A 13,893-nucleotide genomic window follows, 5' to 3' on the forward strand; every position below is an offset into this window, starting at 1 on the left:
CCGGCTAGCCACCCCTATATATTGTTCAGCATGACGTCAGATGGTATGGAATACCCCTTTGGCCAGTTTGGGTCAGCTGTCCTGGGTCTGTCCCCTCCCAGCTCCTGCTGCATCCCTAGCCTGCTCGCTAGCAGGACAGAGCGAGAAGCTGAAAAGTCCTTGGCTTGGTGTAAGCACTGCTCTACAACAATTAAAACATCAGCATGTTATCAGCGCTCTTCTCATCCTAATCCAAAACATAGCACCCTACCAGCTACTAGGAGGAAAATTAACTCTGTCCTACCTGAAACCAGGACACCTCCTGTTTTCCCTTGTTGAGAACACGTGCATGTGATATGGTAGCACAGAACTCATATGCTCATTGTCTCCACATGGCTTTGAGCACTTCTCTTTCTTTTCCCCAGAGAGCCCATCAATTTGTCCAGGTAGGACATGGAACGGTGCCATGTTCTGTTTTCTCCTGCTCAAGCTCTTCATCTTTTTAAAGATTACTTAAATACCCATTGAAACCAGAGAGGGTGTGAGTGGGTGTGAGTTATACCTGTGGGTTCAGGCACCCTCAATGGGCTGGTAAAGTGGGGCCAGCCTGGTCCTCACTGGGTCCGCCTCCCCACACGGTGCTGCAGACATCAGCTGAGATTTCACCAGTAGGTGAGCAACGTGAGTTCATGTCTCCTGAAGCAGAGAAGCCTTTTCAAACTGGACTCACCAAAATTGGATCTCCTGTATCCTATTGAGTGGATGCTCCCATTAGCTGGTCTTAGCTGGAAGAGCTGACCTTTCTTACACTGTCTGTTCTTCTAGGAAAGCTCCAAATCACCATTATTTCTTTGAAAGTACCACCTCAGGAGAGAAGTTCAAAGTTCAGCATCTGAAGCAGAATATAGATTTACTCTCTGCAGCTTAGAGTAAAACATATCCCTCCCTTAAATGGGGAGTGTGTCCAGGTTCACCTGTCTGCTCAGAAGAGGGCTGTGAAGATGATGAGGGGACTGGAGCATCTCTCATGAGGAGAGGCTGAGAGAGCTGGGTCTGTTTAGCATGGAGAAGAGAAGACTGAGAGGGGATATTATCAACGTGTACAAATATCTGAAGGGTGGGAGTTAAGAGGATAGGGCCGGACTCTTTTTAGTGGTACCCAGTGACAGGACACAAACAGGCACAAACAGGCACAAACAAACACAACAGGCACAAACTGAAACACGGGAAGTTCTGGCTGAATATGAGAAAACATTTTTTACTGTAAGGGTGACAGAGCACTGGAACAGGTTGCCCAGAGTCTCCTTCTTTGGAGATATTCAAAACCCACCTGGATGCGATCCTGTGCAACACATGCTAGGTGACCCTGCTTGGCAGTGGGGTTGGACCAGATGATCTCCAGAGGTCCCTTCCAACTTCAACCATTCTGTGTATGATTCTGTGTGTGTAGAACCAGTCTATTTCTGTATCTGTCAGCCACACTTAGAGTAACAATTTGAAACTCCAGAACAGCAAAAGCATTTCTTCCAAAGGACAGAACAGCAAAAGCATTTCTTCTTGAGGAGGCTGAGGGGAGACCTCATTGCGGTCTACAGCTTCCTCACAAGGGGGAGTGGAGGTGCAGGCACTGATCTATTCTCTTTAGTGACCAGCAGTAGGACCCGAGGGAATGGTGTCAAGCTGCGACAGGGGAGGTTCAGGCTCGACATCAGGAAGAGGTTCTTCACTGAGAGGGTGGTTGTGCACTGGAACAGGCTCCCCAGGGAAGTAGTCAAGGCACCAAGTCTGTTGGAGTTTAAGAAGCGTTTGGACTGTGCACTTAGTCATATGGTCTGAATTGTTGGGTAGATCTGTGTGGTGCCAGGAGTTGGACTCAATGATCCTTATGGGTCCCTTCCAACTCGGGATATTCAATGATTCTATGACACACAGCAAGTGTCATAATTGAGAAAGAGTGTTTGGTTGTCACTCAAATGCTTTCTGAAAGTACCAGGTTATAAGGACTTGGTGGAGTTTATGATACTGCTTGTGTGATGGCAAAATCTGTCTTTTACCCATTTATCATAAAGTACAACTCACAAATGAGGTCACTAGACATGTTACTAGACAGTGCTGAAGGACCCATGGCACGGCATGCACTTGTATAATCCCTCCCATCACAGCTTTGGCCGTAGATGGCTCCAAAAAGGTTTGTACAAAGAAATTGTCTGCAGGTACCCAGTCAGTGCTGAGCTGTATGTGTGAGAGCACACAAATGTTCTCAGAGTATCATAGGCTTGAGGAGGAGTGGCTTGAAAGCTACCTGGCAGAAAAGGAACCTGGGGGGTGCTGGTCGACAGCTGGCTGAAGAGGAGCCAGCCGTGTGCCCAGGTGGCCAATAAGGCCAGTGCCATCCTGACCTGTATCAAAGATGGTGTTGCCAGCAGGACTGGGGAGGGAAGTGATTGTCCCTCTGTGCACAGAACAGGCAAGTATCTCAAGTTCTGTGTTCAGTTTTGGGCCCCTCACTGCAAGAAAGTTACTCTGTTGCTGGAACATGCTCAAAGAAGAGCAATGAGACTGACGAAGGAACTGGAAAAGAAGACACATGAGGATGGAACTGGGGCTGTTGAGTCTAGAGTAAAGGTGGCTGAGGGGAAACCTCATCGCCCTGTACAACTACTTGGAAGGTTGCAGCAGGGAGGGTGTCGGTCTCTTTTTTCAGGTAATAAGTGATAGGATGCGAGGAAACAGTCTCAAGCTGCACCAGAGAGGTTTAGATTGGATACTGGGAAGAATTTCTTCACGGAAAGGGTGGTTAAGCATTGGAACAGGCTGCCCAGGGAAGTGGTGGAGTCGCCATTTCTGGAGGTACTTAGGAGATGTGTGGATGTGGCACTTAAGGACATGGTTTGTCGGTGGACTTGGTGGTGTTAGGTGAATGGTTGGACTTCATGATCTTAAGGATCTTTTCCAACCTAAACGATTCTATGATTCAGAGCAATGGGAGTAGTTTACAAAGCCTTTATATCATGCTCAAAGTAAAAGAACTCCAATGCCAGAGGCAACTCATTAAACAAACAAACAAACAAGCCAGAAACAGTCATACAGTTACTAGGAAGGGCTAACAGATTAACTGCAAAGCTGTCAAATACATTTTGTTCCTGCAGGGTTCATTTATAGTATGTTTTGAAAGAGTTAGGAAGCTCCCCCATGCAAAAAAAACCTTTCTGTGTCCTAAAGCAACAAAAGAAAATCTGACATTCGCTCTCAACAGGGAAGAAATTCACGATCTGTAATAGATACTTTCATGATAATGTGCAAGGCACCTTAGTATTTTCACTGCCTCCTGGAGATATACAGAAATGTGGCAAGACAAACCTTAAGTTATTCCCACAGCTCTGGCATAACTGCCTTGGCTTGAGTCTGCCACATCCTCCGGTCCTGCCATCACAGCTCATGCTCTGACAGCAAAAGCTGCAGCGTGTGTAAACCACTGGCTGTGCTCTCCAAAAACCAGCGTGCTTTCACCTCCCATCTCACGTGCTCCACCAGGATGGGGGCAGAAAGTCTCCAAAGAAGGAGTGCCATTTAAACCTAGAATGAGAATCCTTCAGCCAGAACTCACCTGACAAAAAAGTGATTCTCTGATGGTCGGGCCCTTGAGAGTGCATGCAGAGTGAAGCAGCTGTCCATGGTATTTGGGACTGCTTGATGTGTTTGAAGTAATTGTGGTGAGTATTATGGTCTGTTAATTTAATTCACTGGTGGTGGTTGGAATGTGCCACCAGCCTATGGAAGGGAAACGCGTGTCTTCCCTCAGAAATGCCTGTGTCTTTTTAAGGGGATTATTCTCTCTCATGAGGAAGCGCTTCCATCCTGGGACCCAACACTGGCTTCTGATGGAGGCACCCTGTCGGATGCTTAGGTCTTCATCACTGTATCCAGGCACAGTTGAGTCTGAACGCTTGTATGGCTAAAATATCTGTAAGAAGAGTGAGACATGGAGTCACACATCAAATCCATCTCAAATATCTATTTTCAACAGATAGAGCCAGTGTGAGACCTCATACATTTGATACAAAGGTGTGTGCCATCAGGTTTTCTTGCTGATGTGTAGGCTTATAGCAGTGTTTGTTGAGCACTCTTTTGTTTGAAGGAGAATCAAAGCCGAGCACCTTCTCAGTGAGCAGGTGTACACATGTGTACGCGTTCCAGGAGGAACGTCATGTGCAGAGTGCTCAGCCTCCTTGAGGCTCTTGGTGAAGCATGCAGAGGAAATCCAGTTTCAGTTCACTGGCTTCCAGAATAGGTTGCTGGTTACAGGGACAGCATATGACAGTAGGAGGAGGAGTCCTCCATCTGCTATTGAAGCTCACTCGAACCAGAAGCATGCCTCTTGTCAATGTGCTTCAGTTGTAAGATGCCTACATCTCTAACTTATTTACCCAACATTGTTCTCTGGTCAGTGCTGTGAAATCTGATTTGCGGTTCATATGGACAAATTTCAGATAAACTGCCAACATGGGGAAAAGCCCTGTAATCACCAAGGGCAGGGTATCTGTATGGAAAAAGAAAGGGCAGCCTCTCTTTCAGTGACTACATTTAAGTTGAGCTGCCCCCACTCGGCAGCCCCGTGGGGAGCAGCCTGCTCTGGCGCTCAGGCGTTTTGGCTGCGATGTCCTTTGTGTCTCGGAGAGGAGGAGGATGTGGGCATTGCGCTCGGTGAAATCACGATTATACACTGGGGACATTAAGAAGCTCCTTAGCTTCTTAATAAACGCTGTCGTGGTAGTGTTTGCTTTATTCATAATATGCAAGGCGTCCTGGCTCCAGTTTAGAATTAAGCTGTGGATCCAGCAGCGATTAGCTACAGCTTAGCTAGGCAAAGCAAAGGAAGAACCCTGCTCCTTCAGGCCTCGAGGTGCCTTATGGCATAGGGTGATAAAGTAGGTGAAGAAACACATTGTCAATTCATGTGGAAACATGCCAAGAGATTGTCCACACTGGACTGATAGAAAACATAAAAACGATTCTGTATGGTTTTTCTCACATTTTCCAGTTGGGAATATATATAGAAATGTTCCTAGAGTAAAGTCTGAACCTGGAGCAGCTGCATGACTGACACAGGTCTCTATCAAGTAAGCATTAACATGAAAAAGGATTAAACTAATTAATATTCCTTAATTGAAACTGAGCCTGCCTAAAACCAGACCAAACAAAAATGGTAGTATTCTTTGAAATTATTACAAAACTTGTTATAAATGTACTTTCAATATAATACATGTAGGCTTCTGAGACATTTTGACTTAATAACTTCTTAACGATTTAAAAATGAATGTGCTACAAAATCAATATGGCAGATATGAACTGGATTGCAAGCCACATAATTAATGCTTCCTCAATGCAAGTGCTAAAGAGGAGTCATGGAGAATTTGGGCTGTCATTTTGATCTTCATGGCATTTGTGCAAGGACTGGCTCTTAGTCCAGGGGTGGTATTTGCAAAGAATGACAGCGCTGGTGCTGTGCTGAGAGGTGGGCTGGCTGCAGGGAGCAGTTTGGGGAAGTGACACGGCAGGAGTGGGATCCTGCTTGCAGACTGACTCATGAATGTGAGGGTCTGCGTGAGCACCGCTGCAGTCAGTGCAGCTGGAGGGATATGCAGCTGCAGCATGGGAGCGCTGCAGCAATCCCACTGTGCTCGGGGCTCCGCTGGCTGCACCAGCAGCCTGGGCGCTTGCATACACACACCTGCGTGCAAAGCCCCCCACGTGAATGTCTTGTGCTGTGGGCTGGGCACCCCTGGGTCAGTGTGAGCATGCAGCGTGGTGCAGAGCTGCAGTATCCAACAGCCTCTTTGCATTGAGCGAGTATTTCTGGGAGCTGCCTGCAATACCTACATTTTCTGCATGCTTCTCATGACTGTTTCTAAAAACATGAAGGAGCCTTTTAGAGATCTGAGCTGGTCTTTAATATCTCTGCATTGACTAAATCATGATACTGGAGTGACATTTAGAAGTATTATAAGGAAAGGGTAGCTATTTATTTCTTATTAAAGTGTTTTTTTCCCTTGAGGGACTATAATGCAACGCAGTACTGAAGCACTACTTCTGGGCTGAGGCTGGCAGGTGACCCAGCACACATCCCCGGTGTGACAGTGCCTTCTACTGAAGCTTTGTGCCTGCGGACAGCAAGTTTGATGAGAGGGCTTGGGCAGCGTGCTGATGAGCAAGAGGGGAAGCCGTGCCCCTCTTGCTCATCAAAAGCCGTGGGACAGCTTTTCCCACTGCAGTGGCCGTTCCCCTCCCCGCCTCCACGCAGCACCGGGCAGAAGGAGGTCCGCAGGTGGAGACCCCGCGGTGGGGCCGTGCCGCTTCCCAACCGACAGCCCCGGCAGGGAGCAGGGCTGTGCTCCGCAGGCCCAGGGGCGCAGCAGGGACGGCCTGGGGCAGCCCCATCTGGGTCATGGAAGGTGGCCCCGTGGCCCTGGGAGATGTGGGGAGCTGGGGAGGATGTGTGCTAACGAGCAGGGTCCGCAAGCATCGGACAGGGGCTGCAGGCATTTGCCACGAAGCTGCAAACATGGAGCACGGAGTAAAACATGGGGCATGGGGCTGCAAGCTCACACCGGGGCTGCAAGCGTGGGGCTGCAAAGACGGAGTGCGGGCTGCGGGCACGGGGCGGGGGCTGCGGGCGCGGGGCAGCCGTGGGCGGCCGGTGGCGGCGGATCTGCCCGCAGCAGGGGCCAGCCCCGCGATCCGCCGCCGGCCCGGCTCAGGTCGGCAGGTGGCAGCCCGGGGGCCGCCCCGTGCAGGGGGCGCTGCGACCCCCCGGACCCCCGCTCGCGCCGCCGGACCGGGAGCGGGGCCGCCCCCAGCTACCCCCCGCGCCCCGGCCGCCCCCCGGCACTGCCCCCCGCGGTCCCCCCGCACCGTCCCTCGGGCGCTCCCCCCGGCAGCTGCCCCCCGTCCCCGCTGTCCCCCCCCCCGCCCCCTCCGGTCCGGGGCAGCGCGGCGGCGGCGGCCGCCGGGGGGCGGCGCGGAGCGCGGCGGCGGCGGACGAGGGAGGGAGGGCGGGAGGGAGCGGCGGCGGCGGCCGGGGCGGCGGAGCCGCGGCGCGGCGGGGGCGGGGGCGGCGGCCGGGGGCGGGGGGCGGGAGGCGGCCGGGCCGGCGCCGTCCCCGTCCCCGCCCGCAGGGGGAGGAGCCGCCGGCGGCGGCACCTGCCCCGGGCCATGGTGCGCGCGGCGGCGGCGCGGCGCCGGAGGGAGCGGAGCGCCGCGCGGGGCGGGCGGCGCCGCGCCATGGAGCCGGCGGCGGGCGGCGGCCCCCCAGCCGCAGCCGGTGCCCGCGCCCGGGCGGCGCCGCGGCGGCCGGGGCTGCGCTGAGCCCCCCGGCCCCGGGGCCGCGCCGAGCCCCGAGCCCCGCGGCCGCGCCGTCCCCGCCATGGCGCAGCCCGCGGGCCGCGGCGGGCCGAGCCACGAGCTGCCGGGCATCAGCACCGTAACCTACGTCTTCGTTTACAGCCCCGGCGGCCCGGCGGGCCCCCCCGGGCCCGGGCCCGGCCCCGAGCCCGCGCCGCACGCCGCGCCCGCCCCGCTGCGCGGGCCCAAGCGGAAGCTGTACAGCGCCGTGCCCGGCCGCAAGTTCATCGTGGTGAAGAGCTACGCGCCGCAGGGCGAGGGCGAGATCCAGCTCAACCGGGGCGAAGCCGTCAAGGGTGAGTGCGGCGGGGCCGGGCGGGGCCGGGGCGGGGCCGGGACCGCGACGGGACGGGGCGGGGCGGGGCCGGCGGCAGCGGAGCTGGGGGGGCCCCGCGGGCTCTGGCCCCCTGGACCCCCGTGGGGGCCGCAGGGCCTGGGGCCCCGGGGCAGCCCCGGGTGCGGGACCCCCAGCAGGGCCCCGGGCGCCGGTGGGGCCGTGGGGGGCTCCGTGCGGGCGCGGGGCCCTGGGGCTCTGCCCCTTCGGTGGGCGCGGGTCTTGGCGCCAGCCCTGCGGCACAGGGCGCTGGGGCTCCGCGCTTGGCTGGGGCACCAAGGAGAGGCTGGTGCGTCGCGGAGCCCTTTCCAGCCCAGCCTGACGTTGGCTTTACACCTCGAGAGTCCACCCTACGCGGCCCTGGAGTTGGTCCCACCGTGGGGCAGGCTGCAGGGTGCTGGCTGGGATGCGCAGCCCACCAGTTACTGCGCACCGCCGGGGGGTACGGGCAGCAGGAGCAGAGAGGAGGAAGCTGGCGAGGAATTGCTCTCTAAGCAAAGCTCCCAACTACCTGCACCATGGAGCCACGGCGATGCAGAACTGTTGGGGAGATTAGAGGTTTAGAGGGATAATGGGATTGCCCATTATGTTGAGAAGACTTCTTGAAAGGCATGTAAACCCCCGCGGTAGGTCAAAAGTCAGCTTCCAGCAGACAGGAATGAGAAAAGACTTCCTCTGCAAGCAGGCTAATTCCACAGTTTTTCACAGAAAGTTTAAGGGTCTTCTTTTCTTTTCATCTTCCTGCCTCCACTTTTTTGCTGATGTCTCTTACAATATGGACTGGAGCAGTCACTAATCTGACTAGTTGCATTAGCCGTAACATGAATCTGAGCTTGGGAGACAGGGCTTGCTGTTCCATGCTCTGAATCACTAGTTCAGAAGCATGTTAGACTGCATGTACATCCTGTGTTGAGGATGCTGAAAACCTCAGCCGTGGAGGTGACAGTCCAAGCAGACTTGCCTCTTGTCCCCACCTGCATGTTCTTTCCCCTTCAGCAGAGGAAGAGGTGTAGACATGAAACATCTGTGATCTGGCTGATGTGCCAGATGGTAAGGCTTTGTGCTGTTGGAGTCAACGGTTGTTTGATGTGTGGAGCTGCTTATCTTGTGGTCATGGGATAAAGGTTGCCAAAAGGCTGGAAGGGATTACCAGATCGACAGGGCTTCTGGGTCACAGGCACCTTTCCCGTCTTTTTGTCTTTATCCACTTATCCAGTGCTTTCTATCACACAATTCCTAATCTCTTCAGACATTTGTATTAAGTAGGTTGTCCTGATGCCAATCCTTAGTAGTTGCACCAGAATCCTTAATTCATGTGTTCACCTGTAATTGTTTGCATGTCTTTTTCATATGGTCTCCAGAGAGAAAGCAAGTTGTGGGACACATTGTGGCGAGGAAAAGAGGACTACAATGGGGAATGCATCCTCTGAGCTGGAGGCACTCAGCTGGCTTTCCTAATTTGTGGCTGAGAAGGCTTAATAAGAATTGAGGATCACTTTAGTGACTCGTTTATGAAAGATCTTAAGGCAGCGTAGATGGGCAGTGCTTAATTATTTACTGCTTTTGTGATGCTGATTTATTTTTACGAGGATAGGAATATTGACAGTCATTGGACTGGGTGTCCTGTCTTTGCAGGCAGCTAGAGTGATGGGTATAATGGAAACCAACAGCAGGAGCAGAAATGCTGCAACTGGTACTTTGTCATGTTTGGTGGGCTTGTGCGTGCTGTTAGAAACGAGGTGATCTTCAGTTGGTGGGAGGAACGCTCTGGCACCCGATCTGTGGGATAAAGGAGCTGGGGCAAGTGAAGGTCCCTGAGGTGGTGCTGGAGTTTGGCTGTGAGCTAGCAAGGGTGTCAACGTGTCCACAAACAGGCAGCAGCCATAAGAGGTATTGGGACAGAGTGGTTTGAGATAGTCCCCTTTTCATGGCAAGGCACTACAAGAAAGCTGGAGAGGGATTCTTTATTGGAGAGTGTATTGATAGGACAAGGAGTCATGGCTTTCAACTAAAAGAGGAGAGATTTAGATTAGATATAAGGAAGAGATACTTTACTATGAGGCTGGTGAGGCATTGGAACGGGTTGCCCAGAGAAGCTGTGGATGTCCCATCCCTGGCAGTGTTCAAGGCCAGGCTGGAAGGGGCTTTGGGCAACCTGGTCTGGTGGGCAGTGTCCCCGCCCATGGCAGGAGGGGTGGAACTAGATGGGCTTTGAGGTCTCCTCCAACCTAAGCCATTCTATAAAGAGCAGGGCAGCTGTTGTGTCAGCCTGGGTGAGGTCAGATTGGGCTCCTGAAAAGGATGCACCAGCATGTAGGGACTAACGGAGCCACCCAGCAATCTGGATGCTGGGGGGCCCTGGAGGGAATGTTGAAGTGTGGTGCATATGAGCAGAAGAGCTTTTGGGGAAGGGTGGGAGCAGGTTTGGGGAATGTTATCAAAGAACTGCTGGAGGCAGTTCTTAATGAGAGAGGGGCTGTGTCTGGGGAGATGTGGAGTGTGGGGAGCTCTGTGAGAGTACGATGTGAGGGAGGAACATGTCTGAAAGCACAGGTCTGAGCGAGGGACTGTCCCATGGCATGGTTCTGCTGTGGGACGGGGGTTCTGCTGTGGCATGGGAGCTCTGCGGGGAGGGCAGCGCTGGGCAGGCAGAGGCCCCTTGGGACAGGAGGTCATGGGCATGGAAGCCGTGGTAAGACCAGTGTCTCTTAGCCGGTGTTAGTGAGGGGGTTTGATAGCCATCAGTTTGATCCAATGAAATTCAGTGGTTTCATATGGTAGGGCTGCAAGGAATTAGTATCAGAGAGGAGAATGGCAAAACATCTGACTTCTCTTTATCTTGAGAATTGCAGAAAAGAGAAGAGTTTGACGTGGAGTAACATGAGTACCTCTGTCTTGTGTGAGCCACAGGAGGCTTTGTGTATGGTTCTGTTTGAAGCATGACTGTGTTACAAAGGAAATACTGATTGTTGGTGTCCTGTCCTGGAAAAAAGGCTGAGGATCCGCGAACATTCACCAAATGCTGTGTTCAGAAGTTGTGTCCCTTGTTAAAAGCAAATTGACTCCTGTGAAATTCTGCTTTGTGTTGATGTTAAGCATGGATCTTGTGCTAGATTTGATGGTTGCACTGGATCCCATGCTGTGTGGTGGATTTCCTTGGGAGCTTTCAGCAGGAGTTGGTTTGGTTTCAAGAGCACGATGAAAGTTAGGGTACGTATCTTCACCGTACAGAATAACCATCCCAGTAGCTATTGGATGACAAAAGACAATAATCAATACAGATATTTCATTTGTAAGATAGCAAAAGAATGCAAGTAGAGGAGAGTCTGTCCTTGATCTGCTTGTTACTGATAATGAGAAATGAAATGAGATGTGAGAGCCCCAAGCAAAGGGAGAACCAGTAGTCACCAGCCTTGAAATCACAAGGTCACAGGCAGAAGTGGCTTGTGGGCAAGGTGCAACGAGGGGATTCAGTCACCAACCTGGGAACTAGGGGAAAATTAGGAACATTATGAATATGCTGGTTTGGGAGTCTCATTTCTTTGCACTTTGTGATTAGGCTCAAGCAACTATTACCATATGTATCCAACAGTAAGTCTTCCTATGTAGTGTGGTTCCTTATTGACATTCTCTACTGCAGTATCTAAGCTAACCCTGTGTGAAATAAATGGCAGTCTGAATTTCTGTTGGCTGTGGGTTATGCTTGTGTTGAATCTTTATCATAGTAGTTCTTAGTTGTGCTGGAGGTTGCTTAGATAGAGAGGATTATGTCAGTTGTGAATAAAGTTGTTTTTGCACAATGAAGGTGTTTTTTATTAGAGGAAGGCTTTGTGGGCTTTGTTTGATGATCAGCCAGCTAGTTTCCTCTGGCGTTTCTTTATCCACCCAGAAATGGTTGGGAGAGACTGCTCATGTACAGTTCACTCAGGGCTATGGGATCTGTGCTGTCCCGCAGGAAGGCAGCTGTTCTGGCATTCAGATGCAGGTGGTTAGAGACCGAATCATTAATAACTTGGAAAATTAAGCCAAAGTTTTACAGTTTCCCCCCAAACTATCTGTGACCATGGCGATTTAGAGCGGCGGGGTGACAAACAGCTGCCTTCTGCGTTATTCTCGTTCCCGGTGTTGGAAGAACAGAGATGGAGCTCGAGTCTTGTGGTCAGTGACTCGGGTCCCTGGCTCTGTGTGGCTTTGCCATACAACTGCATGTAAACTGGTTGTGCTCCACCTGTAAATGTACTGAAGCTTCCCTTCTGCTGGCCTGTTTGGGAGGCTGCTCTAGAACCTTCTGCACTCCATACTTTGTCTCATTTGTCTCATGTGTGTCTTAGACACAGCAGACTGTGTGATCTGGCTGTGAGACATCAAAGGTGCTGCAACCACGTCCTTGTTTAGAATAAGGAGACTGACTTTTCATTTCTTAACAAATGAAAGAACTTAGCTATGGGTGCTACCTGCTAGCCTTGTTTTAGTGATCAGCCAAGTAGGAATCCTAGCGTGGCTGTGGCTCTGATCAAAGGTTGTGTGCAAGGCCTTCAGTGGTGCTGGAGAGCTGTGTCCCACCTCCTGCTACAGGCCGTTTCCTTGTGCTCCTCGTCTCTCTGGTCTCCTCGGCCTGAGCCACTCTGTCCTCAGGTGCTGGTGGGCAGAGCACTCCCCGCGGTAGCAGACCAGGCCAGGTACCCTTGAGGGCCTGTTGCCCCCTGAGGCCACAGTGCTTGGTGCTCTCAGTTCCCTTGTAGTCCTTGGACGCTAAGCATTCTCGCTTTCCATCTGAGGAACTCTTTGCAGTCCTGAGGACTGAAATGCACTGAGAACTGTCTTTGACCCCAACATCATGAGTTTGATGAGAACAGGACTGTGGAAATGGATGAGTGCTGTTTGGGTTCTTGGCAGCCTTAAGTTCCTTGGAAGTACTTAGAATTATAGAATATCCCGAGTTGGAAGGGACTCATAAGGATCATCGAGTCCAACTACTTTGGCACCAGTGTGGATCCCACCAGGCCTTTGGACAACAGTGGTCACCTTCCCTCTGTGTGCTGGAGGGGAGCGATGGCAGACGGTGGCGCAAAGCAGTCCCCATCCCACGTCATGTTCCAGTGCATCTCCTTTGCCTTGGCTTTACCAGAGGCCCTCTGCAATGAGCACGGCAGCCTTGAACATGCTCTGGCGTGACTTGGCGAGGCCTTGTTTTGCTGCCCTGTACAGGACGTTCTAATAGGGAGGCCAAGGTTATGTGCTGTGGGAGCTTGGGCACTGCTTCTGTACTGGTTGCCTAGTGGTCGGTATTTGGAAATTAAAAGATTTTTTTAGGAATAATGAGAGCTTCTTGAGACCAAGTTAAATTATTTTGTCTTGCTAGAAACTTTGAAAAATGAGTCATGGAAGAAAAAAGAGAATAAGGATTGCTTATGAAAGTCAAAAGAAATGAACTGAATAAAACCAAAATGTCTTAGGGATCTATAGAAACTCTTTTTTTTTTTTTTTTTTTTTTTTAAAGAAATGGGTATTTTGTTGTGTATATGTAGAACTGCATGGCCAAACCTGTGGTGACTGGGTATAATCTTGTTGCCTTTCAGGCTAGTGGGGCACAGAAGTAGTGCTTTCATACCATAGGCTTGTGTAATTTCTCTCCTAGGCCTGAGCAAGGTCTTATCGCTGTGTGTTAATTTGTCTGTAATCAGTTAACATGAGGGTCTCCTGAAAAAGTCATGGTAAGCCCATGTTTGTTACCTGGCTCGTGCCCTGAAGCAGGAGAATATATGGTCCCTGTTTTGAGATTGTTCTCTTAAGGCAATTGGGCATAGGCAGCTGTTGTTTCTCTTCTCTTCTGTTTGTTTCAAACTATATTTCAAACCACTCAGACCTTTTTGAAGAAATTTGTCCTGCATGCGCAGGTCTTGAGGCCAGTCTTCTTGAACTGTGGGACCGGAGGGTGGGCAGAGCAGCCAGCTGACATGTCATCGAGCCTGGCACAGTCGTGAGGCGGTCTGTCTGTCTGCTGGCCCAGCAGCACGAGGGCTGGGGTCGTGCTGGGCAGGGGGCTGCTGGTGGGCCTGTGGGAGGGGGATTTCCCAACTGCGGCCGCAAGGTCAGCAGGCTCAGTCTCATCCTGCCTGGTGTAACTCCATCTGCTCTCGTTTTCTATATAAATATCTGACCTCTTTCTCATCCCCGCT

General features: G+C 51.9%; 1 protein-coding gene across 1 annotated transcript in view; it reads left to right on the plus strand.

Annotated features, from left to right (window-relative positions):
- Window positions 1–13,893, plus strand: part of SHANK3 (SH3 and multiple ankyrin repeat domains 3) — a 385,179-nt gene that overhangs the window by 179,808 nt on the left and 191,478 nt on the right. The window contains exons 14-15 of the mRNA XM_040544765.1: window positions 5,467–5,484; window positions 7,412–7,676. Of these exons, the coding sequence (XP_040400699.1) occupies window positions 5,467–5,484; window positions 7,412–7,676 (283 nt within the window). The remainder of the gene's footprint in view (window positions 1–5,466; window positions 5,485–7,411; window positions 7,677–13,893) is intronic.

Source organism: Cygnus olor, chromosome 1 (assembly GCF_009769625.2).
Source record: "Cygnus olor isolate bCygOlo1 chromosome 1, bCygOlo1.pri.v2, whole genome shotgun sequence".
In the NCBI taxonomy this organism is placed as follows: Eukaryota; Metazoa; Chordata; class Aves; order Anseriformes; family Anatidae; genus Cygnus; species Cygnus olor.